Source organism: Sarcophilus harrisii, chromosome 5, assembly GCF_902635505.1.
Source record: "Sarcophilus harrisii chromosome 5, mSarHar1.11, whole genome shotgun sequence".
Lineage (NCBI taxonomy): Eukaryota > Metazoa > Chordata > Mammalia > Dasyuromorphia > Dasyuridae > Sarcophilus > Sarcophilus harrisii.
Window position 1 is genome coordinate 206,171,557 of NC_045430.1, and position 26,135 is coordinate 206,197,691.

At 32.9% G+C, this 26,135-nt stretch overlaps 1 protein-coding gene across 9 annotated transcripts in view; it reads left to right on the forward strand.

The window, feature by feature from the left end:
• RBM33 (RNA binding motif protein 33) overlaps positions 1 to 26,135 on the forward strand; it is a 168,479-nt gene that overhangs the window by 85,113 nt on the left and 57,231 nt on the right. For all 9 annotated transcript variants that reach the window (XM_031939523.1, XM_031939520.1, XM_031939521.1 and 6 more), the window contains 5 exons: positions 6,725 to 6,857; positions 7,418 to 7,761; positions 8,651 to 9,085; positions 11,525 to 11,812; positions 15,586 to 16,227. In XM_031939523.1, coding sequence (XP_031795383.1) covers positions 6,725 to 6,857; positions 7,418 to 7,761; positions 8,651 to 9,085; positions 11,525 to 11,812; positions 15,586 to 16,227 — 1,842 coding nt within the window. The remainder of the gene's footprint in view (positions 1 to 6,724; positions 6,858 to 7,417; positions 7,762 to 8,650; positions 9,086 to 11,524; positions 11,813 to 15,585; positions 16,228 to 26,135) is intronic.

Sequence of the window (26,135 nt, forward strand, 5' to 3'; positions counted from 1 at the left end):
CAAACTAATTCAAAGAGTTGAATTCTTTAGCATTCCAAATCATAGAAATTTTTTCCTTTTCTTCTGCAGTTAGGCAGTTGAGTTTTCTTTCATCTGCTTTTCTGTTTTCATCCATGGCTGCTGGAATAGTTTAAATCAGGTTCTAAATGCATTCTGAAGGATAAGCCCTTCCTTTCTTCTTTCGTCTTTCTTTTTCTCTCTTTGTCTGTCCTTCAATGTGCATGTACATGTATAACATTTATCTTTTATTTGATATCTAAATTCCCTAAGAGGTCATATAACTCTGGAGTTACCTAACGAATGGGGCTTAACTTTAGTTATTTAATGAAAATTGTAATTATTTATGAATTCTCTGACTTCATTTTAGCGATTAGGTGCCCTAATGCAAAAGCTTTCATTATATTGGACACATGAGATCTCATACTTAACCTTTTATGGGATCCCCTCATGGTTGCTTTCAGTTCCTTCCATTAGAGAGTTTATTTCAAGTTCCCCCTCAAAGATAAACTTTCTCATTATAGATAAGGTAAAATTTAACAAGAAAAACTTGAGTGGCTTCTTCTCCTTTGGAAGTCCTGCTAATTTTTAAAAAACTTACCTTCAAGGTTAAATCTGAGGAAAATCTTCTCATCCTTTTCATCCTTTTCTCAAAACTAGTTGTTCCTAAAATAGCCATTTTAGAGACATTTTAGAGAGAACGAGAGGGACACCGTTAGTTTTTAATAAAAATCTCAGACTGCTACAAAAATATGTTACTGCTTGGGTTTCTAAGGATTGCAGGGATTTGCTGAGAGATTATTTGAATGCTTACTAATTCTATAGACATTTTAAAATACTCCTTTGAATGAACTGAAATGCATTTTGGACCATAAATATTTCATCTTTTGGAATTTTGGTTTTGTTGATCTCTTCCCATATGATCTTTTCATGTTCTGATGATTCATGAGTTATTCAGCACTTTTATATGCATATACATGTATGTGTGTGTGTGTGTATGCATATATATGAATGTTGACTATATCTTAAAAGCTATCAAAATCCTTCTTTTCATATTTTAATATATATTAGGTTTTTCCTCACTTAATAGAACCTTTACAGACCTCTAACACTCATGTTTTTCTTTAGGCTTAATTATCTTATAAAAATCTTAGCCTAATTATCCATTTTAATATTTCTTAAACAGTGCTAAGTAAATCTTTATTCAGCGAAAAGACTGAGGTTGAAAAATCCAAGTAGTCCAGATTCTCAAATTCAAATTCCAGTAGATTTGACTCAAATCTATATCCTTTGAATTTATAGAAATTGAGTTTTATGCTAGGCAACTTTAAGAATTACCTTTAAAATTTCAGCTCTTTGCAGACATTAAAAATTGTGTGGCTTATTTCATGGTTTTGTATATATATATATGAATTGCTTCCCTTATTCTTTGACAGTTGAATTTTAATACTTAAATTTAAACTTTACATTTTCCTCCTGTGAAATTTAAGATTATTGATTTTACCCCAGCATTCCAACCTGACACAAGGATCTTGAAACTTGATCTTGATTTATCATATTAGATATCCCTCATACTTCTCTCATTCATTCATGGAACAAGCTAAGGTAACATATATTTATGAATCATCTATAGTTTGTTAAAAATGATGTATATACAAAGGCAAAATGAAAAACAATTCCATTTCTAAGGCAGCTTCCATTCTCACAGAGGAAAGGAGGGAAAGAAGGAGAAGACATTTAAAAGTCAAAGTTCATTAAAACTACTAATATTTAAGAGATTAGAAAAGGTTTCCTGAAGATGATAACCCATGAGATAAGATTCATCTGAAGTTCTAAAAGTAGAGGGGAAGAGGGAATACATTCTGGAAATAGGGATAGTGCAAAGACACAGATGTGAAAGGGCATCTTCCTATTTTTAAAAGGAAGGGAGCTAAGTTGCTTGCATTGTAGAATGCTTGAAGGGAAGTAATGTGACACAAACTTGGAAAGATGAGCTGGAGTAAGATCATGAAAGGCTTTTAAGGGCCCAAATAAGGCTCTTTTAGAGGTAATAGAGAGCTGTTGGAGTTTTTTGACTAGGAGAAGACTTGGCTTGTGGTTGTATATGTAGGATGAAAAAGGAATTGAGTAAAAGATCAGCAGAAAAGTATTTATTAAATCCCAATTTAGGAAATAAAACTGAAAACATGAGCAAATCAAGAGGAAATAATGATCATTATTTTAAAAATATTATAAGTCTAAAGATCCCTTAAAAATTGTCTCAATAACTATAAAGAGTCCCTAAGGAAAAAGTGGATTTTCCATTCAGAGTACATAAATATCTAGAAGTAAACCAAGGGGGGGGGGGGGGGGAATGAAATAAAGCTTTTAAAGAAAGAATTGAAAGGAGAATTAATAGCGTAGAAGATAAATTAATAAAACTCACAAGAAAATCACTCCTTGAAAATCACACTAGACTAATCAGTGATTTAAAAGACAGTTAGACTATCAGAACAAAATCAGAAGATTGTAAGAACAGAAAATGTAAGATATTTGTTATCTTAAAAATGACATAGAAAACAAAGGAGGTAATAATTTTTGGATTCTAAAATCCATAATTTTTTTTTTTTTAAAGGCTGCATACTGTGTTAAGAAATCATCAATGAAAACTGCTCAGATTTCTTAAAATCAGAGGATAATAAGATAGTAACTAATAATAATAAAACTAGAAGATAATAAGGCAGTAAAAATTCACTAGTTTCTAGAAAGAATCACAAGTTGAAGATTACTAAGAATAGCATAACCCTCACCACTGAAAAAATATTGTAAGCATCCAGAAAGAAACAAAGTAACAAGGAAATAAGTCAGGATCTACAGACCTAGAACTTTTTTCTGAAAAGGAGATGTTGGATTCTCTTTATTAGCATCGTAGTTTTTTAGAAGTTGCATTGAAAAACCAACATGAGAACATTCCCCTCCCCCCAAAAAAAGATTTCAGCTTAAAAATAAGAATAATTTAATGCAAAGTTATACATGATCCCAGAGGGGCAATAATAAAGATTGTTAGTGTAGTAGATGATATTTGAGTAGTCCAGTTAAAAAGACCAGGGAAAGATTCCAGAGAAACTTATAAAAGTAGGCTTATTTGAGCAACTAAACGGAACTATATGAACATGTTTTGTTAACATTCTAACAAGGGAAAAAGAAAAAACTATTCCCCTAAAAACTTAATGTCCTCAAAGGATATTGAGGGAATTAAAATTTTAATGGCAGATGACTTGAATGAGGCAGTGGTTATTTTCTGATACTTTGAAAAAGGGAAAGAAAACATGAGGTAAAAGGACAGAGTTAAGATAGCTCAATGTGAGAATTAAATTGATTGCCATTTTGTCTGGATTGAGCTCATGAGATGAGATGTTAGAGAGACAGATATACCCATATCTGAGCCTTCCCAAGTGGGCGTGGAATCCACCTGCCATTATAACATGAGACATTGATGATAATCTAGCAAGGGAGATTAAGGAGTAGTCAAACAAGGAGAAGAACTGGAATGAGCAGTCTAATGAAAATCCAGAGAGGAGAGAGTAAAAGAGGGAGGAAACAATCAACAATGTCAAATAATGCCAAAGAGATCAAGAAAAATGAGAACTAAGAAAAAAAGGCTGCTCTCTATTCATAAGCATAGAAAGTAGTTTCACGTTAGTGGTGAAACTAGAAATCAAAGTCAAGAGGGGATCAGGGGAAATAAAAACAATGAATATCAATGGCTTTTCTAGGAGGTTGGATATTAAACAGAGGAGAAAAATTTAAGGTGTTAACTTTGAGAGGGTGGTAAGGACCATGCAAAGGTGGTCAGGATATTGGGACTTTTGGATTTATAGGAATCTGGGAAGAAAGAAATAGACAAAAAGGTGAAAAGTTGAAGTGGGGTGTGAAGCAGTGATCAAAATAGCAAGCTCTTGGAAGAAATAGTAGGGGAAAAGGGATCAAAAGCAGAAACATAGAGTGGGGTTGGACTAAACCAAGAGAAGGACTACCTCATCACAAATTTGAAAGAGCAAATGAGTAGCTAATGGAGAATGATGTTGAGGGATTTTGAGGGTGACTTAAACAAAATAAGAGATACTAAGACGGAGATCTCTGGCATATTAGTAGACTTCTAATTCTTTTTTAGATCAGAATATTAATAAACATTTTTTAACTAGATCCATTAGTTGTAATTTATCAATAACATGTAACTTCTACCCTAAATAAAGTAAGCAAGTAAATAAATTAACATGCATGTATTTAGACTTTTCAGATCTACAAATTGAAATTTTACAGATAGTTAATTCGAAAGACACTGAAGTTACTGAGCTTTATTTTAGTTTTCTCCCCAGTTTATTTTAGTCAGATATAGGCATTTGATACTATGGCAATTGAATTACATGGTTTGGAAGTAGTATAATTTAGTAAGACTCATTTCAAGCTAATGTGCTTTGTAGAGAGAAGAGAGGGAGAAGAGGAGGGGAATGGAGGGATCAGGGGGAAAGAGAGAGATACACACTGTATTAAATGTTTCTGACACAAAAAAAGAATCAGTTTTTGCCCTCGAGGCAGTAAGTGTGGATTGTTGGTGGTTTTTTTGTTTTAAAATTTTCATTTATTTATTTATTTATTTTTAATTAAAGACTTGACTGTAAGAGGGAAGAGAGAGATGCGACTAAAGCTTTGAGAAAAAGGGTAGATTGATATGAAAGTTTCTTAAGGAGAAGAGGTGTGTTATAAAGTAAAAGGGAGTCACTTGATAGTAAGAGAAGGGTTAATATTGTAGGAGGGGAAATGGACTGAGGGAGAAATTTAGAGATACAGCATGACATGAAGGAAAGAATCCTATTTCTTTAGAATCAGAGTCTTAGTTGGTATACCAGTTTTGATATTTAATATCTTTCTTGTCACTATATAAATTTAAATGAATAAATTATGATGGTTTATTTTCTATACATAAACATGCAAATGAATTACAAAATTTATTCTTTATATAAATAAGAATTTGCTCATTGTTTATTGATACGTATATATGAACATATACGTTTGTATGTATGCATATATATACACTTGATGAATTATAAGAACCAGAAGAGTTTCAGTTGTAGAATAAAGACTTCATTAGTGGCAGAAGAAAGGTGAGTACAAATTGGACCTGTTTTGAAATTCCCAGTAGATATTTAGCAAGAGATAGTGAAGCAATCTTGTTTTTTTTTTTTCCCCAGTGTATTCTAATCAAAATAAAATTATGATTTATGAAGTATTACATAAAAAAGCAAGGTATTTTTGTAGTCTTCAATTTGTATTAAGTAATTTTATTAAATAACATGTTTGTTAGAGGTGAAAAAGTTTATAAGTAAGCGTATATTCTCATTTGTAAAGTTCTTTTCATCTTTAGCTACTAATATTCATTTCTACTGATTTATTTGCCATCTGAAATTATATGGGAGCTCTATATTTTAAAAATATGGTATTTCAGAAGGGAGTTGGAGTCTATCTTAAAGCACCTAACCCTATTCAGTAATTTCCTGTTTCTTCTAGAATTAAATGCAGATTCCTCAGCTTTCTTAAGCCTACTTATTCCGATGTATTCCTTATCACCTTTCACATACTCTGCCTCCCAGCCAAATTGGCCAATGTCCTTTCCTTCAAATTTGTCATTCCATCTCCTAACTCCATTTTTTGGCATGGGTGGGATGGCCCTACTACCTGAAATGTACTGTCCTCTTATCTCTTAGTTTTCCAAGCTTTATTCAAAATGCACCTTCCTTGTTACTCCACTTAGTATTCACTTCCTTCTGAAATGATCATATTTTTGCTTATTTGTTTATATGGTATGTCCTGCAGGCTCTGCTGACTAACATGAAGCAGTTGTGACTAGAAGATCTCTAAAGACTTCCAATTCTAACTGCTTAATAAGTCTGAATATAAGCAATATTCTTAATAGCTTAATTATTTAAAAGAGCTTTTTTCCTTAACTTACTAAATATGTAACCAATGGGGTAGGTCATTTAACCACCCTGAACTTCCGTTTTCTTATCCTTAAAGTGAGACAATAAGAATAACTACCTTAAAAGTTTGTTATGAGGACCAACAGAGATAATATACACATGTAAAAGGCTTTGTATGCTGTATTAGCTGTTACTGTTATTGTCAGTCAAACCATTTTGTATTGGTTATTAAATATTTAGAGTAATTTGGTTTTTAAAAACTATATACACATTTTCAAAAATAGCCATGATTTTATTCAATATTTTTAATTTTATTATTCTACAAATTGATTTTTTTTTCCCTCTTTGAACTAAAGCTGCTTCATTTCTGTAGCTTAGGGTTGACCAAATAGGTGGCAAAGTTAAGCAGATAAATATCAGGTGCATTTTCTAAAGTAGACATCCAGCTTTTTAATGGGAAAGAAGATCAATAATTACATGGATTTCAATAAAGCTTGGGAAAAATAGCATGTGGTACATATAGTGGAATGTACAACTATGTTATTAAAACAGTGAATTCACTTCTAGATATACCATTTAATATAGAGGTATCATTTCCCATTTTGATTGCCTACTTATGTAGAATATCAAAAATAACTAATAAATCAATAAATATTTTCAAGGAAAAACTTTATATTCTGTGTGAATATTTCAGAAATTTTCAAGCCTTTTCATAATTTGGTTATATTTCTTTTTTTTTTTTTTTTTTTTAATTTTATTTTATTTACTAGGTTCCTCCAGAATTTCCACAACATACTCCTGGGCCTGTTCCTACGAGTTTTAGCCAGCCCCCACGGCTTCCTCTCCAGGACCAATGGAGAGCCCCACCACCTCCTCAGGACAGAGACCATTTCTTCTTAGGAGGTATATTAAGAAGGAATTACGTGATTTCAAATAATTTTGTTAATATAAGTCTACTAGTTATGTTCTTAGTATTAAATTTGTTACTTATATGTTGTTTTAATTCCATTCCACCAGGCATGTGGGATTTCTTTCTTTCCTTTTTTTTTTTTTAAGATGTTGAACAAGAAAGGGATGAATAGATAGAAAATATTTAATAATTGTTTATTTTGTTTATATTTTTAAAATGAATTTTCGTCATAAGCATTCAAATGTATCATCAGGAAAAAAATGAAGTACTATCCAAGTCAACATAGAACCTTTAAAGAAAAGTAACAGAAACATAATTAGAGTAACATGTTAAGCTATATATTTGAATTTAATTGGTTTATACCTGTTATTTTAAAAGAAGAACACATCTAGTGACATGATTTGGTCGGAAAGGGGAAAATTTGTTCTTTGAGTCTGAGTTGAACTTTCAACCCTATAGTCAGTAATAGTTAACCTAATTCTGTTTCATCTTAAAATGATACTAAGAAGTTCATATTCTCTATCAAGAAGATAATGTTTTTAATATCATTCAGTTTCAGGAGAACCAAGGTTCCCGAGCCATCCTTTGTTTGAGCAACGAAGTCCCCCTCCACCACCACCACCTCCCACGATTCTTAATAGCAGTCATCCTGTTCCTACCCAGAATCCCTTGCCTTTTACTCAGCCTGGACCAGCATTTAATCAACAGGGACAGCAACCAGTATTTCCCAGAGAAAGGCCTGTAAGACCAAACATTCAACCTCCAGGTCCAGTGGGGATTCTTCACTTCAACCAACCAGGCTCCGCAAATACACGGCCTTTCATTCCTCCTAGACAACCATTTTTACCTGGCCCAGGACAGCCATTTCTTCCAACACACACACAGCCTAACATGCAGGTATGGAAGGTGAATAATAAAACTGCTTTCATTTCAATCAAATTTAGGCAAATTTGACATTTAGAGTGATATATATCTTGTAGCCATTGAGAAAATGATGATTAGCTTAATAATCTTATTAATACTTTATTTGCTGGACTTTATAAATATAATCTATGTCCCTATAATTTAACTTGTGGCAATAGTATTTGAAAATCAAAAGCAATGACCTTCTTTGGGAAATGAACAAATTAATGTTAAGATTTTATATTACTGCTAATTAAATTAGAATTTTTTTTATTTTCACCATTGAAATGATTTTTTAAGTTAGTTAATTCTGGGAGGATTGTGAAGTTATTTAAAATTACTCTTCTAAAGGATGTACTGGAAAGATTTGTATGTATTCTGGATAAGAAATATTGATAATGCTGGCCACTTAATATTACTATTTGAAAGTCTTGAGTGCCCTCTGCTGATAAAAATGAATCTTGAGTGTGATATAATGCCCTGTCTTTATAGAGCCTTTTTGACAGAAGAATCTTTTTTTCCTTCAAGTTCACCATAAAAATATCAGAGATATGATATTTTTGGTTTCTTATAAGTTCAAATTCAACACATTTTATAGATTCAACATGCATATTTATATTGAAGAATGGAATTTATCTTAGAAGAGAACCAAATTTTAGTCATATTAAAGTAGGGATAATTATTATTAAACTTTAAGGTTATACTTGAGCATAAATGAGAATATATTACAATCATTAATAAAGACCTTAAAATGAAACTTAATTAGGACCATCTAAAATTTGTCCCCCCAAAGATTGGGTTTTTCTAAGAAATTGATGTTAGAGTAAAATAAATGCAAATATGTATCTTAATTTTTTTTTCTTTTTCTCATTGAATTTTGAAGGGACCCTTGCATCCGCCATTACCACCACCACATCAACCCCAGCCTCAGCCTCAACAGCAGCAGCAGCCCCAACATCAACAACAACAGCCCCAGCATCAACCACAACATCATCAGCATCAGCCCCAACACCAGCCCCCGCTTCAGCCCCAACACCAACCTCCTCACCAACCTCCACATCAGCCTCCACCCCAGCATCAGCCTCCACACCAGCCCCAACATCAACCCCAGCACCAACCTCAGCACCAACCACCACACCAGCCTCAGCACCAACCTCAGCAGCATCAGCCTCAGCATCAGCATCACCACCACCTTTCTGTCCCACCACCACCTCTGATGCCCATGTCTCAGCCACCATTTAGGCCTCACATGCAGACTTCTCAGCCCCAGCAAAATAACAATAGAATGCAGTGCCCTCAGCGACAGGGTCCAAGACATGTAAGTATAAATCAATATTTTGAATGCTTTTAAATCATTGTTATACAGACTTTTATTATATTTCTCCTAAGTTCTTCCTCCTTCCCCCCCAACAGCCCCGTATATTCTCATTGATAATATTTAGAAAACTTATGACTTCAGTTGTGTATATGCATGCACATGCATGTATGCATGTGCTTATTACATATATGTATTCAAATGTAACACATACACTTTCTGAAGAAAAACCAATATTTTTATAGTTGTTTTCTTGTTTCAGCTTCAGATTTTTAAAAAAGAATGGCTATACATATAGAGAGGGGTACAAAAAATAGAGTATTAGAAAACTGTTACTTTTTTTTTTAAATTAAAGCTTTTTATTTACAAAACATATGCATGGGTAATTTTTCCATCATTGAGCCTTGCAAATCCTTTTGTTCCAAAATTTCCCCCTCCTTCCCTCCACCTCTCCTCGAGCTGGGAGGTAGTCCAATATATGTTAAATATGTTAAAATACATATTCTATGCTTTTTAGGTGGTCTCCACTTTTATTTAAGGCTTACAGTTTTGAACATTTACCACTTTGGTCTCTTCTTATAAGTAAAAAAGATGACTATTAACAATCCTTATCTCAGGAAGAAATTAGCTGCTGTGACTACTATTGAAAAGCTATTCTTTTATCCCCTCGGTGAATGTTATGGGGCTCTAATGGGAAGATGGATTGTTATGATCCATAACTTTTTTAAAACAATGATAGATTTCATAAGTTCTATGTGTAAAACATGCAAACTGAATCATCTCAGAGCGCAATAGCTCTTAAGCATTTACACTGTGGTAGGCACTGAAAATACCAGTATAAAGAATGAAATTTTTTATTCCTGTTCCTGTTGATTAAAAAATGCTATTTCAGTTTCCCATCTCCCTCAGGAATCTTCTGGAAAACATCTCTTATTTGTATGACCTTTGTCATTATTAAGATCAAAGATATAGAGATTAAATGGACTTTATTTTGCAGAGAGGGAAACTTAAGACTGAGGGAGGTGGTGATTTTTGAAAGGTCCTCACAGGTATCGAGCAAAAAATGGGATTCAAATTCAGACTCTGGAACTCTCACACTGCACACATAGTACCTCCCTCTAAAATATAATCCTTACACTAAGATATGACTTTTCCCACTTTCTCTCTTCAGATATACTGTACTCTAATGGGAGAAGGCTGTGTTGTGTGTACAACTTGTCTGTGTATATTTCCATTCTAAGATATGTTATTAAAAGTATGGGAATTCTTAAACTTTTTCTGTTCATGACCTTTTTTTGTCTGAAATATTTTTATTGACCCCATGTATATAGGTAAATAAAATAGTCAAATCAAACATTTATTGACAAGAAATTCTAAAGAAATTTATTTTAAAACAGTTCTTTGGTATGCATATACTTTTGTCATTTATTAAACACAAAAACACATTTGCATACTAATGAGATGGATTGCTTGTTTATTTTTGCATAAAGAATTAAATCTTGGCGGAATATTTGATGCCTTTACTGTTGCCAAACTTTAGAGTCTAGACCCTTAGTTTAAGAAATGTTGCGTTGAAGCATTGCTGTCAAAATCAAATAGGAATTGGAGAGGAGGGCACTATGCTGTCCAAAAGCATCCCTGCAGGCTGCATAATTTATTGTTAAGTATTTCTCAATTATATTTTATTTTATTTATTTATTTTTTTTTTTGCTGAGGCAATTGGGATTAAGTGACTTGCCCAGGGTCACACAGCTAGGAAGTATTGTGTCAGAGATGAGATTTGAACTCGGGTCCTCTAGACTTCAGAGCTGGTGTTTTATCTACTGCGCCACCTAGCTGTCCCTCTCGATTATATTTTAATGTGGTTCAGGCCATGCTTATTAGTGTTGTGGGCTCTGTACACATCTTTTGGAATATTTTTCCTCTTCTAAGAGACATACCTTCTTGGAAAATTACCTTGTCTACTGGATGTTTGTGTTTGTGTTTTTGTTTTTTGCCCATCAGTGGCCATTTTTATTAAAATACTTATCCTTCAATGAGGTTCATCTCTTGTGATAGTCAACTTTCTTTTTCATACTAAACGAATATTAAATCACATGTTTGATGCTGACAAATTGGCTTTTCCAATTTGGGTAGAAGTATGAGCCTATTATTGATAATGTCTCTACTGGCTGGTCTGACACTGGTTACCATTGTCTCTATTGTTTCAGCTGGTACTGCATAAGTTTTAAAAAACATAGCTGGAAATCTCTTGCATAGAATTACAAAATATTTATGTGCTTCATTATGTCAGAGATTTCAACGTTTTGGGTAAATAATAGTATAAACAGAGGGACTGGGGGTGAGGAGAATTACCCTGATTATAGTACTGTTTTCTTATTTATGTACATTTTTTCCCTAATATCTACTTCTGATTAGTAGGTATCTTTTTTCTTATGACAGAGTGCAGCTTCACAGAATGTTGTCAAGCGGCCAATTCAGCAAATGCAGCCAACTGCTCCAAGAAATAGCAATTTGCGTGAATTACCAATAGCACCATCCCATGTTATAGAAATGAGTAACAACCGTTGCTCTACTACACCTGCAGCACAAGTGAAACCAATTACAAGCACCCCACCCCCTTCAAGATCTGTTGTAGGTGTCAGAACCCCACAGGGAAAGACTGAAATGAAAGTTAAACCAGTCAGTCCCGTGGTTCAAGCTAAAGTAGAAGTAAAAACAGAACCAGAGGTAAGATTGTTGTTTTAATACATTTCTACCTGTCAAACCAAAATCTTCTATTCATATATATTAGTTCTTCACTGTCTTGCTTTCCTCAAAAAGATCCTGCCACTTTTTCCTGGATTTTCCTTTTCTCAAAATGAGTTAGTCCTTTCTTTTCCTGTTATTTATCTTTTAACCATTTATCCGTTAAGATGTACAAGTTACTACTAATCATCATGAGGCCTAATTTATTGTCTTGACTATTTTCCTGTATATTGCATATTCAGTTTTCACATTGATATCTCTAGGAGTGGTCCTGTGAAAGCAAAGTGAATATCTGCGTAGTTTTGACTGTGTCACTCACTCTAAAATATCCATGGCTTCCTGTCATTTTTGGCTGAGGTCTAAACCTCTAAGCTTTCTCTTCTGCTCCTCTGTGAAGGCTTACTTCTACAAATAGATCTCTTTTCAATATGTAACCCTTGTTTGGAAAGCTATCATGTACTCAATTTGTCAGTTCCCTCCTTTATTCAAATGCTCCATGAAATCCTTTTTTTTTTTTTTTTTTTTTTTTAAATTTTTAAAGTTAGAGGGTTATAAATGGGAAGACTGGAAGGAGTTTCAGAAACCTAATCTAGTTCAACCTTATCTCATTTACATTTCTTTCCTGACTCTTATAATTGGAAATGAATTGGTGAAATATTCTCTAGCTTCACCTTCTCCAAGCTTGTAATTCTTTTGAATCATTTTAGATCAAATCAGATAGCACCTTTCATCTATGGATAAATATTCCATTGGATTCGTTTATTTGTACATTTGGTCTTTATTCCTTATTTTTGTGTATTGTCACACCTGATATGGTTTTGGCCACTAATTATTTACTGGATAAAAAAATTTATTGGTGATATTTATGTAGCTATGTAATGCATAACTTGTATACAAAAGGAATAAATGTAGTATAAAATGAATAAGCAAAAAAATTCTAAATTTTGTAAATCTGATATATCCTATAAATTTATTTTTTCTTGCCAATTTATTTACAGAGATGCATTAGGAGAAGATAGGGTGATTTGGGGAATTTTTTGAATTTGCTTAATTTGGAGGGGCTGACATAGATGTCTTAGGTGAAGAAGGTAATTGATAAATTGTATCTTTAACTTTTCATTTAATAAAATTCATATGTGTTGCCAGAGTTAAGCATCAAGGCAATCTGAATGATACCAATAGAATCTGTCCTTTGATACAATTAAATTTTTATTTATATCAAAGATATTTTTGGTGATATTATTTCAAGGCTAGCATTAAGCGCCTTTTAGAAAACTCTTGTGTGTGTGTGTGTGTGTCTGTCTGTGTCTGTGTGTGTGATCAGTGTTCAGTATCTTTGAAATTCAAGATTCTAGGAAACTACTAAAATTCTATTTTTTCTCCTTAGCCTAGAGCTTTGTTGATCTTAAAATACTAATATTTTTATATTTCACTAGTGACTTTTAATTTGGTTCATGTGAATGAAAATCATCTTTTTTCATTAAAAACATCTCTGAGGACTTCTAGCAACTTTATGGCATTTATCACAGATCCAAAAATATAATTTGAGTCAGATTGTTCTACACACATTTTATTAATGCTTAATGTTAGTCTCTTTACCTTTAGCTGTCAAATTTAATATTCATAACATCTTCATGGAAAAAAGTGACCATTATTTTGCTTATTGTAAAGCTAAACAAGTTTGTAATAGGATTAACAAAATATGTTGATGATTATTTGCTTTGTAGAAATAATTCTTTTATAAAAGGTTTCATCATCGTATTACTTTTCATCATATAGTGATAAATTTCCCTGTAGATTAAAAACTATACTGGTTTGGGAAACTTCTACTTTGAGGTATAATTACAAAGAAAGAAACATTAAGATAAATAAAAATGATTACCACTTTAAACTTTTTTTCCCAGCTTGTCTCTTGGAATGGTTTATTTATCTTGATAATAAATATTTATATATGATTCTACCAATTTCATAATAGTAGTTTGCTTTCTAAGGCAGTTTTTATGAGAGTATTGAAGACAAATTTTTCAGGGCCAATTAGAATTTGCCTAATGAACAATGAGAAGTTATTTATTTAACTATGATCACAGATGCTAATTTGGGCAGTCTTAATAACTTAAAATGTTTTACTGCATTATTGAAGGAAAGTAATAGCTCCCAGACAGCATTGTTTGTATTTGACATTAAAAAAAATTAATATTCCTCTTTTTTTTTTTATTCAGGTTAATATTGCCATTGACTTAACTTCCCAAAACTTGCACAAATGGTTAATAGTGATGGCACACAGAATGAAGCTAATATATTGTTGTGACTAATTGATGACAAAACAGATAGTTGACAATTCTCATTGCAGTGTAAGCAGAACTATTTCAAATCCATAGGGACTGAGTTCTTCTGGATACCTGAAGAATTTACTCCTTGAGCATAAGCATATCTGATGGAAGCCTTTTTAAATGTTATCAAAGATTTCTGTGCTTTCCTAAGAGAGCACATTGACTGTCCATGTTTTAATCTTTTTTCTTGATGACTTAGTATCATCTTATTAATGTAACTTACTATATACTCTGGTAGTACAATAAGCTCTTTTAGGAGCCATTGAAGTATGTAGATCTGGTCACCATATACAGCCCTAGGCTACTTTCTTTTCTACTTTTAATGGTTTTTCTGTTGTCCTTCTCTAATTTTTGTAGGTTTACCTTACTCCCTCCTCCTAATTTACTGTTCTTCGTCTGTTATAAACTTAGAAGCTGAATAACCAATCTTGTCAGTATTGTGTTTTAAGTAAGAGTAAAAAGACCTTTAGTGAGAATGAATAAAATGCTTCAGTTTTTTGGTTTGGGTATTAAATTTGTTTGTGCAAAGACCTTTTTATTTTGCTTCCTGGTTTTTGACCATGTTTCAAATTGTTTGCCAAATAAGTAATGGATGGATGAGGTAGTATTTTGTTATGAATATTCTGGGGGGGGAAGGGAAAATGTAAATTTTTTAGAATATATATAATCAGAATGTTTTTAAATATTTTGTTTTTGTTTTCTCATGAGTACTTTTTTGGAAAGTTGTAAAGCCTCTACAAAGGTTATTTGGCACACAGTAAAGTTGATTTCAGAAAGGCTGTTGACTAGAATATTAAAAGATTCTATATATACCATTAATATTCCAACACTGCATTTGGCAACATTTTGATTCTGAAGAGAGTGCATGAGTTCAAGGTCAGAGAGATTGACTTGTGCTGTTCATTATAACCAATTATTGTGTGACAAATGAGTTTGAGATCAGCCTGAAAATTCTGTAAGAAAAATCAATAGTTCTAATCAGGGCCTTTCAGGTCATTTACTACCCTACCTTTTGTTAGTTTGTCAGAAAAGAGCAAGATAAAACCTGTGTGTGACAGCGGGTTGCTTTGGTATGTTGCCATTTCCATTTGAAACATATTTTGATAACTTAAATGAATACTTTAATTGGTTTCAGAAACTTCTAAATGAGTAGAAATTTACATGCTTTCATTTTTAATATTCTGATAAGATTCCCAAATTAGCTTTAGCTAGGGGGTAACCTTTCCCTTCCAGAGGCAAGGAAGTTGTATTTGAATGGGAAATACATCCTGGGGGGGGAAATCTTAAAGCAGATTTTGAATGGTTTTACACAAATAGTGAATGAAGGTTTTGAGTAGATACGATTTTTAGTAGTTCTGATTGGTTATTTGGATTGGCCATATGCATTACACTATATTAACAAAAAAATGTATGTTCCTTATTTAGTTCCCTGATGAAGATGAAGAAACCAGGTTGTATCGTTTAAAGATAGAAGAACAGAAACGTTTAAGAGAAGAAATCTTGAAACAAAAGGAACTAAGACGGCAGCAGCAGGCTGGTGCTAGAAAGAGGGAATTACTTGAAAGACTTGCACAACAGCAACAGCAGCCTTATACCCCACAGCCCCCAGTACAGCAGGAGGAGCAGCCGTCACTCTCGCCCACCAATGGGAGTCCCTTGCTCCCTTATCCTGGTGCACAAGTTAGGCAAAATGTAAAAAACAGACTTCTTGTAAAAAAGCAAGACATCACTATTACAAATGTTCAGCCCAAAACTTCAAATTTTGTACAAGCTGGTGCTAATTTGCAATACCAAGGACAACCAATGAAACCAATGAAACAGTTGAGACAGAATAGAACAGTACCTCAAACTCCGGCCCAGCCATCTCACAAAGTACTTCAAACAAAGCCTCCTGACATGGACGAATTGCCAGCCCCAGTACAGACTACTAGAGTGGCATCGATACAAGGCCAGCCCCAGGAAATGAAACCTGGAATGAAAAGGACTGTCATGCAGCGGGCGAACAGTGGTAGTGGAGATGGGCCACATGTCAGCTCCAAAGTCAGGGTGATTAAGTTGTCAGGAGGGGTAAGTTTACAAATTTTGTGAGTGTTTCTCTTTGATTTGGGGTTTCATTTAGCACAATCCTAAAAGACACAGAGAACTTTATTGAAGAAAATAAAAAAATTGAGTGAAACAATTTGCCTCTGTTATAGTCATGTGAATCAGCTTACTTTTAGTTGGTTAAAAAAAAAAATTTACTATTAATCCCAGTTTACATTGGGTTGCTTTTGTTTTGCTTTTGTGTTTTAATGAATGTCAATATGCTAAGGATGTACCAGAGAGAAAAATTGATATGTCATATACTCAGATCCAGTGAGCCCAAAATTTTCTGAAGTCTTCTTCTAAATTGCAAAGGTTTTTAGTATACTTGGGTTCATCTTATTGTCTTGAACTTTCTTCTCCCATACATCCCTAAAAATAGACAGAAAGTGAATCATTTAGGCTGTAGAATGTGTGGACTAAATTGATTTTAATTTATAGGTGATTTCATCATGGACCTAGGTGAGAGAAGGATTGTACTCTTTTCCAGAATTACTATTTATCTGTCATCGTGACTTTTGAATAGTATTTAGTGATTAATTTCACTATTTTCTTGTAAAGTAGCTTAGAGAGACTTTATTTATGGTACCACAAAATAAAGACCTTTTAGATATGAAGAATCCCGTTATAAAAATACCTTTGTGTATAAAAATTGTCTTTGCCAAGATCCAAAGTAATAGCATTTTTCAATCTAGTTTTAAGTAAATTTTCTAAAATAACTTCTTTCTCTGGGACTTTTCTCCATAAGTCAAGTTCTATAAATAACAATACTTGATTACATGCTATTTATGTAAAAAAAATTAGAGAGTAAGCCAGACTACTTAAAGGTTTTTTTTTTTAAATCAAGCTCTTAAATAATCATTACTGTTAGCTTTTCTTACCTTTCTGATTGTAAAAATTGAACTCTCCAGACAGAAGAAATTAAATGGCCATAAAACATTATAGTTAGTAAAAATAAAATTAGATTGATGTCTTCTTCTTTCCTCTTCCTGGATTCAAACTTTTAAAATGTTAATGAAATCCCTAGTGTTTTGAACCATAATTAAATAAATGTAAACAGAACACTGAATTTGGCTGCAAAAATTTTGGTAGCATTCCATTATAACAATTTGTCACAATATACATGTTCATTTTTTTTTTTTAAATCACATTTTCAGTCTGTGGGTCCTAGAGACAAAATATGGTTAATATCTAGAGCATATGTAATTAAATTTTTAAAAACATTATTTAAAAAAATTTTTTCTTTGTAATTTTGAGTTCCAAATTCTCTTCCTCCCACCCTTGTGTCACCCACCAAGAAGGCAAGCAGCATATTAATTATGTGTGAAATTATGCATAACATTTCCACATTAGCCACTCCTCCTTTATTCTAACGATGAGAGAAAATTATTTCTCTCATAGTTTGCATTCAGAGTTCATGTTGGATCATTGTATTGATCAGAGTACTCATATCTTTCTTAGTTGATCATGGTTATAGCATTGCAGTTTATGTCCACATTGATCTCCTGGTTCTTCTCATTTCAGTTTGCATCTGTTCATATAGATCTTGCCATGTCTGTAAACATCCTTCTGTTCATTTCTTATAGCTAGAAAGTATTCTATCACAATCATGCACAGCTTGTTCAGCCATTCCCCAAATGATGAGCATCCCCTCATTTTCCAGTTTTTTGCCTCCTCCAAAAAAAAATCTGCTATGAATATTGTATATATAAATCCTTTTCTTTGATCTCTTTGGAATAGAGATCTAATAGGAACATGATAGTTAAATTGACCAAATACTGAGCACCTGCTGTTTGCAAAGCAATGTGTGTGTAAGATAATATATCAAAAAAATAGATAGTCCTAGGCCTCAAAGAACTTAAGAATCCAGTAGGGAGGCAACCACTCCACAAATAATTATAAAACAAAGTAGATACAGCAATTGCTTGGACAGTTTTGTGTTTCAGAGCATGAGAGAGATTAAATTTGGGAGGGATGGATTCAGGTGATTTCCTCCTCCCTGCCCCCCAAAAGGAGGCATCATTTCAGCTGTCTTGGAAGGATGGGTGGAATTTCTTAGGAGAAATGAAGAGGGGAGACATCTGAAGAGAGGAACAAGTTGAGAAAAGCAATCAGTCAATCAATAAACATCTATTAATTACCTGTTGTATACCAGGCACTGTTTTAAGCACTATGGATTCAAAAAGAGGCAAAAAACAGTCATTTATAGATGACTCAAATATTTGAGCATGAGTGATGTTTTTTTTTTTACAGAATCAAGGAAGTTAGGAGGAAGGCTCTGTTTGAGGAAAGAACAAATGATAAGTTAATTTGAATTGATTTGTTGAGTTTGAAGTGCTAGTAGGACACCTAGATGGAGATGTTCCTCAGACAACTGTCAGTATGGAACTAGCCGAGCAAATTGGTCAGAACTTGAAAAAGAGATTTGGTAATTATCTTTATAGGTGGACACCACTCAGATCATCAAGTAAATGTAGAAACAGAAGAGAGAGTGAAGAACAGAATTTTAGGTGATGACAATATTTAGTATGTCCAAGGAAGAAAACGGACTACTGAAGTAAAATGAGAAGGAACAGATAGTAAAAGAACAAGTATGATGTAATGTCATTGTAAATCAAGAGAAAAGAGATTTTCAGGAAGAATAGGATTAGCCTTACCAGAATTAGTTCTCTGATCAAGGAAAAGGAAAGTTGTTGCATTTTGGCAGTTGAACACTAGATGAAAATAGATGATAATTTGTAAGTTCAGGTTGACTTCTTTTTAATATGAAACCCAAAGACTATTAATGTTTCTGGTTTTCCAGAGAAAAGATGTCTTTTTTATTCACAATTTTTTGCTCATGTAATTGCCCATAATTGTTATTACTGGTTTATTTTATTTAGATGATAATTTTAAGAAGTAGTACAAAGTTGTGTTTGTCCACATCTTTTCCCACAAAAGCTCTCATTTAAACATAATGTTATTTAAAGAGAGCACTATCCCAGATACTTTGGAGGAGTTAAGAAGGGGTCTTCATTTTTCCTTTATTGAAAATTGAATGTCTTCGAATTTTGCTGTATTGTTTACTGTAGAATTGGAGATCATTTTCACAATGAATGATACTAAAAGTAACTTGTATAATTTTGTTTACAAAATAGAACCCAAAAGAATCATCTTTATGGAGATAGATTTTCAGTAAGATATTATGAATAACAAATTACCTATATAATTTAATTTTATCTTATTTTTCCTTGGCAATAATTTGTAATATACCTTCCAACATAGATAAAATATTGACTGAGCCAAAGTTGGAAGAAAAATATTTTCCTATTAAGAATACTTTTATATCCTTCTGACATTGCCTTCATGACCATAATTTATCATGTATTTTGGAGTTTATTTTAAGGAATCTTTATTAATTGTAATTAATAAAAATATGTGTTGCATCCGAAGATTATCTTTTATGCTATAAAGCTAATGGGAAGCTTTCAAATTGGAAAGTTTAGAATGGGTCTCTAGTAAACACTTGGCTGTACTAAACTTTTGGAAGGATTGCATCATGTTGCTGATCCACAGTATTTGGGCATTTCAAGTAATGTTTCATAAGAGTATTCCTTTGTATTTTTTATTTATCTTCTAGCTTGCTGTGACTCTTTTAAGTCCCAGAGTTAGTCATTTTGTATTTATGAGCCTTAACTATGAGGAGAAGAAGCAATTTTATTTTCTTCACTTTATACAAAGCCTGAACTTGCCCTTAATAAGTATAATTGAGTTGTTCTTTGCATGTAAAAATCTGTTTATTCCAGTATTCAATGTCTAGGAAAAACTTGGAACTTTCTCAGTAAACAATACCTGCCAAGAAATTATACTCTGGTGAATGATCACTATTTTTAAAAATTTCAAGTGTACTTTTCACTTATTTAGTGAGCCAGAACTATTTTGAATTCTTGTTCTGATATCCACATGGGGAAAATCTTATCACTTAATTAAATTGTTGTGAATGTAGTTATATTTAATGAGTCAATTATGAATCAAAACAATCCATATTTTCTGTCCTTAACTGCTCGTAGCGTTTAATTTTATTTAGCTTTTGAGGGAGTGGTGCAGATAATAATTCTTGAGACACATTGTTTTTGAATCTCTTATTTTGTTTATCCATTCATTGGTGTAGGGAAGACTAAGTGAAGAAGCTTCTTCTTCCTGTCTTGTTCTGTCTCCCCCTTCTCTCACTCCTTTTCTCGTTTCCTCTCCCTCTCTTCTTCCCTAACTCCTTTATGTTGTTTTTTTTCCTCTCAAAACAGGAACATTTGCCTTATCTTAGTTTTTTTTCTTATACCTACCCTAAAAACAAACTAATAAAAAAAATAATTAGTGCCTATTCTACTAACATGCAAATTATTCTTTAACAAAATCTTGAATAAGAAGATGCCATGACACTATTTCTTCGAATATACTCAGGTATTTTGGCCTTATAAGATGAGTTTAGGAGGCAAAAAATATAGTAAATTTTTTTTTTTTATTAAAGCTTTTTATTTTTCAGAACATTTGGATGGACAGTTTTTCAACATCAGCCCTTGCAAATCAATTCCCCCGCCCCCCCGCCCTTTCTCCACATCCTTCCCTAAATTGCAAGTAGTCCAATATATGTTAAATATTGTAGAAAAATATATGTTAAATCCAATATATGCATACATATTTATACGATTGTGCTACACAAGACAAAAAGAGAAGTAAAACGAAATGCAACCAAACAACAAAAAAAGAGTTAAAATGCTATGTTGTGAACCATATCAGTTCCCACATAAAATAGTACTCTTAAACTCAAATATCCTTGTTGGTATTTGAGCCATTTCTTGAGAGGTCCCTTTCATCTTCTGCTCATCTCTTGGAAGATGTCTTCTTCCACCATTTCCTCCTTCATTCCTTTCTTACATGAAGAGTTCATGTAAGAATGTGCCAATGCAAGTCCTGACATGCACAAATAATTGCATTCCATTTGATGATCTTCTACGAATTGGCTTTATCTTTCTTATTCTCTCATTCCCTGTCTGCTGGTTTCCCTGCTATCTGTAAACCTGCCCATTTGTTACTCTCCCCTCACTAAGCCCCTTACTCAATACATGTGACCCTCCTAGCTCTTTTGCTAGATCTTCTTTTCGCAACTATTAGCTGGGTTAGCCTCCATGTTGTTTGCTGTAATTCTCTTCAGCATTGCTTCTAACATTATCACTCAGCGAAACTGACATTTTAAAGTTAATAATCTCTTAGTTTTCATCACCTTCTTAATAATTGTCTTCTCTCTAGGTTTTTATATTTCTTTCTCTTGTTTCTCTATCCTCCCTGGACTACTTCTCAGTCTCTTGCTGGCTCTTCACCCAGTTTATATCAGCTAACCTTGAACATCTCCCAAGGCTCTCTGGTGGGCTTAGGGTCCTCTTCTTTTTTCCTCCTCTACTACTTGTCTTGGTGACCTCATCAGCTCCTTTGGATTCAGTTATCTTTTCTATGCAGGTCTACTTATCCAGCTCTGACCTTTGGTCTTATATCTCTAATGGACATTTTACCTTCAATCCGGACAAACTCATTACCTTTTTCCCCAAAACCCTGCCCACTCATTAACTTTCCTATAATTTGTGAACATTCCCTATTTCCATTATCACCTGGGCACCATCTTTTATTCCTTATTTTCTGCTGTGCCACCTCCTTCCCAGTCAGATCATTTGCCAAGTCCTGTTGGTTAAACAAACATCTGTCATATACATCTCACTCCCCCTTGCTCTGACATTGCTATTACTCTGGTGGAGGTTCTCATTGCCTTGTAATAATCTTTGGGCTGTTCTCCTTGCCTGAAATTTGACCTAATTCCAGGTCATCCTCCCCTCAAAATACTTTTCCTAAAGCACAGGTCTTTAGTGGTTCTTCACTCCCCCTTTCCCCACCCTCCACCTCCCACCCCCATTCAATCAAGTCCAATGGCTTCTTCTTATCTCTAGGATCAGAAAGAAATTTTTCTGGCTTTTAAAGCCTTTACTACTCTGTTTCTTACCTCTTTTCTCTCTCTCCCCCCCCCCCCCCCTTTCCACTATTCTTCTACCTTCTTCCTCCTCAGCCCCACCATGTATCTTTATTGTTCCTTGCAAAAGACATTGCATTTTCCTCATCCCTAGAACGTTCTTCCTCCTTATCTCTGCATCTTGACTTCTTCAAATCTTATCTAAGAATCCCCCCATCTATAAGAATTCTTCACTGGTTTTCCATAGTGCCTTAACTTTTAACTTTTTGTTTGTTTTGTTTTGTTTTTGTTTCTATATAATTTATTGTGTGTGTGTGTGTGTGTGTGTGTATGTATTAGAAAGAGAAACAGAGGATGAGAGAGAACATGGTATGTGCATGTTAATTTCTTCATTAGATTGTAAACTTTAGGGCAGGGATCTTTTTCTGCCTTTTTTTAATGCCTAGTGCTTAGCATAGTGCATTGTGTATGCAATAACTGTTGAGTTTACTCTGTTACAAAATTCCTCTTCTAATTTTCTCTAATACTTAGATATCAATATAAATATTGATTTACATTTTTATACTCCTTATTCTAATTTCTTTACTATTTAGATATCAGTAGAAATATCGATTTACATTTTTATATTCCTTATTCTAATTTTCTTTACTATTTAGATATCAATAGAAATATTGATTTATATTTTTATACTAGTTTTCTCTAAAGGATAAACTAAGTGAAGATGAAACATTGTGTATTGATGATGGTGCTTCCACCTCTTAATTACTGTTTGTTGTCCATTATGGTTATTCTAGCCTCTTCTCTATAAAAATAAGTTCCCTTATATAAAATATATAAAAAAAATTTATATAAAAATATAAAAAATAAAGTTCCCTTATATAAAAATTAGTTCCCTTCAAGCTTTAAATTTATAACTTTGATCTTCAGGAAAGAACAAGTCAAGTGACTTTTTAGTACAGAGGTTCTCAACCTTTTTCAACACCTATATTTCTGGGCTTTTTGTAAACCTTTCCTTATTACCTATTTATTATGAAAGGAAACAAATTTTAGAATTTATTTTACCATACATATGCATGTATTTTTCATAAAATAAACTTTGTTGAATACCTAATGTGTTTTAATATCATAGGTTATTAAGTGAATTATAGAACACAAATTAGTTTCTCTCTCTCTTTTTTTTTTTTTTTTTTCTACTAACAGTTTTGTTTTGTTCTATGGTTTTTGAAAGAAATAAAAATATATTCTGCTTAGCCTTCAGGATTTTTTTGTTTTGGATTTGATTGAGAATAGGTCTGAGAATCCTGATTCAGAGAGAGAAGTTTTCTAAACTTAAATCATTGGATGAACATTTTTAATAAGAATGAGATATGTTTTCTTCAGAAGTACATCAAAGATTTTGTACCTCTTGTAGATTGGAAATGAATTAGAAGTTTCTGGTTATTTTTGAAGATCATTTAGCTAGTATTCCCTGGATTGTTGTCACTTTTTCTAGCTTTTCATGTTCTGATCTCATTTTATTGAATTTTGGGCCATTAAGAATTATTTCTTAAACTGAATTTTTTTTTTCCAATTGCTCTATAATTCTCCTTCCTTCTACAGTCTACAGATTTTTCTCTCTAACACTAGTCTACTAGTTGTTTACCAAAGTTGTTTACCAAGTAGTTCTCAGATCTGCCTGGGATAATACATACTCCAGGTTAGGAACCCTGGTATCATCACTAGAACTGGTCTTTGAATTAATAAAGACTTGAATCCTGCCTTAGATGTTACTACATATGTGAGTGACTAGCAGATGGTTTCACTTTTTTTAGCCTTAGCTTCTTCATCTGTAAAATGGTGATAATAATGGTACTTACTTCATAGCACTGTGTTGATAGTTGAATGAGATAACAGACATAAAGTTCTTTGCAAAGGTACTGGCAATGTAGCCTTTTGGATCCTAGAGCTCATGTTACCACTGCTACTTCTCTTCCCTTCTTTGTTCCATCTCCTCATCTTTTGCCACCCCACTTCCACTCCTCCAAAGAAGAAAGAGAAGGATAACAAGTGATAGAACAGTGTGGACTTAATGCATAAAATTTAACTATAAGAATTTAATGGAGCTCTTTATTTGAAGGGGGAGGAGAGCTCATAAATATTTTTGTCAGTTCCTAATCTGTTATTTAAATTAGTTTTTCTTAAACTTGATAAACTTACATGATAACTTACTATATGGCACTTTTTAAAATAAATAATAATGTTTCCCATTAAATTTAGGATATTATATAGAAGTTTATAGCAGTAGAACTGAATCTGGATTTCAGATCTGGGTTCAAAAACTACTTCTGCTATATATTTAACCTAGTCATGACTGCATAGTATAGTGAGTCACAGTTCTGAAGCTGGATTTAGGAAGACCTGAATCTGTATCTAGCTGATGTTAGCTAAGTACCTATTCAATGCTGTAAGTTTTAATCCTATAAATATAATTGTGTTCATATGTATTGTTGAAAGGAGTTATCATAGGATAAAATCATGATTGTAATGGGCAAATCATTTCACATATTTAGGTGGGTTAATTTACTGGAAAAGGTTGTTGGACTAGGTGCAGGTCCTTGAATCGTTATACTATCTTCATAACCTATGATCCTCTTTTTATGTTCTTAGATAAATTATAACGGGCATAATTCGTAAATAAAATTGATTGGTTTTTATAAATATGACCTTATTTCTGTGATTTCTTTTAAATACCTATATAACATGGGTAAAGCATCTAGTAGCTTTTAACTTGATTTATTTTAATCATTTGCAGTGTTAAACCAGGGGCCCTAAAGAGTTTTTTTAAACATATCTTATATCGTGATTGAAGATAGAATTACCTACAGTAATTTTTTTTTCCTTTTCTTGCCCCTCTGAAATGCCTCTCTCTACTTTTTTACTGAAAAGTTAAAGCTGTTACTGAATTTTGTTGTTTTCCTTTGATCAGAGTAATGAATTTTTTAATGATTTGGCAGGAAACTAAATAAAATGTTACTTTATTCTATTAGTTTTACAGAGAAAAAAGTAGTACAGAATGTCCCAGCAGGAGAGCAAGCTGTCCTATTTTGATGCTGTGTTTTATGTTGAAATCTGTCAAAACTCTGCAAGTGCAAGGTCCCAATACATTTATGTGACTTTAGTGTTGAGAATTACTTCATTTGTAGATGGTTAAATGAAAGTTATTGAGTAACAACCTCTACTGACATCTCTTCCTTCATTTCCCCCTTCCTTTTCTACTTAAAAGTGAGCCCCAGATTTACTTGATATATGTTCATTTCTATTGCATTCAACTTCAGTGAGACTGTTCAGATTCTTTATTGAACTGCAGATTTGTTCTACTAAAAATTGCCTAAAATTAGTGGACTATTGGCCTTTGGCCTTTTCTGTTGTATCAAAGTTTTCTATGTTTGATTTTTTAGTGTTTTTATTTTTAATAGAATTTTAATTATTTAGTTTTCTGTGTAGAAAGTAGAATTTTTGAAGAGTTGGATTTATTATTTTTTATATCTAAGATTTGTTATTGCCAACACAAGAAGATGCTAACCCTGTATTAGTTTTTTAGAGCTTGAAGGAGCTTTAAAGAATATCTGAGCCAAATGTCTTACTATGTTGTTGCTAAACCTTGGTTCTCAAGAAATCACACAACTTTCTTAAGGTCGCAGAACTATGCATTCAGTTTCTTTCTCATTTCCATTAAGGTCAAGGATTATTTTTGATTTTGTCTTTATGTTGCCCACACTTTTCACATAGTAGATACTTAATAAATAAATGTGGATTTGAATTGAAAATGAATAGTAAGAGGTCAGTAGGTGTCACAGACTTTTCTGAATCTGTGATATCCATGTTAATTTGATGATTCTGCTAAATTCTTTTTCTATGTAAA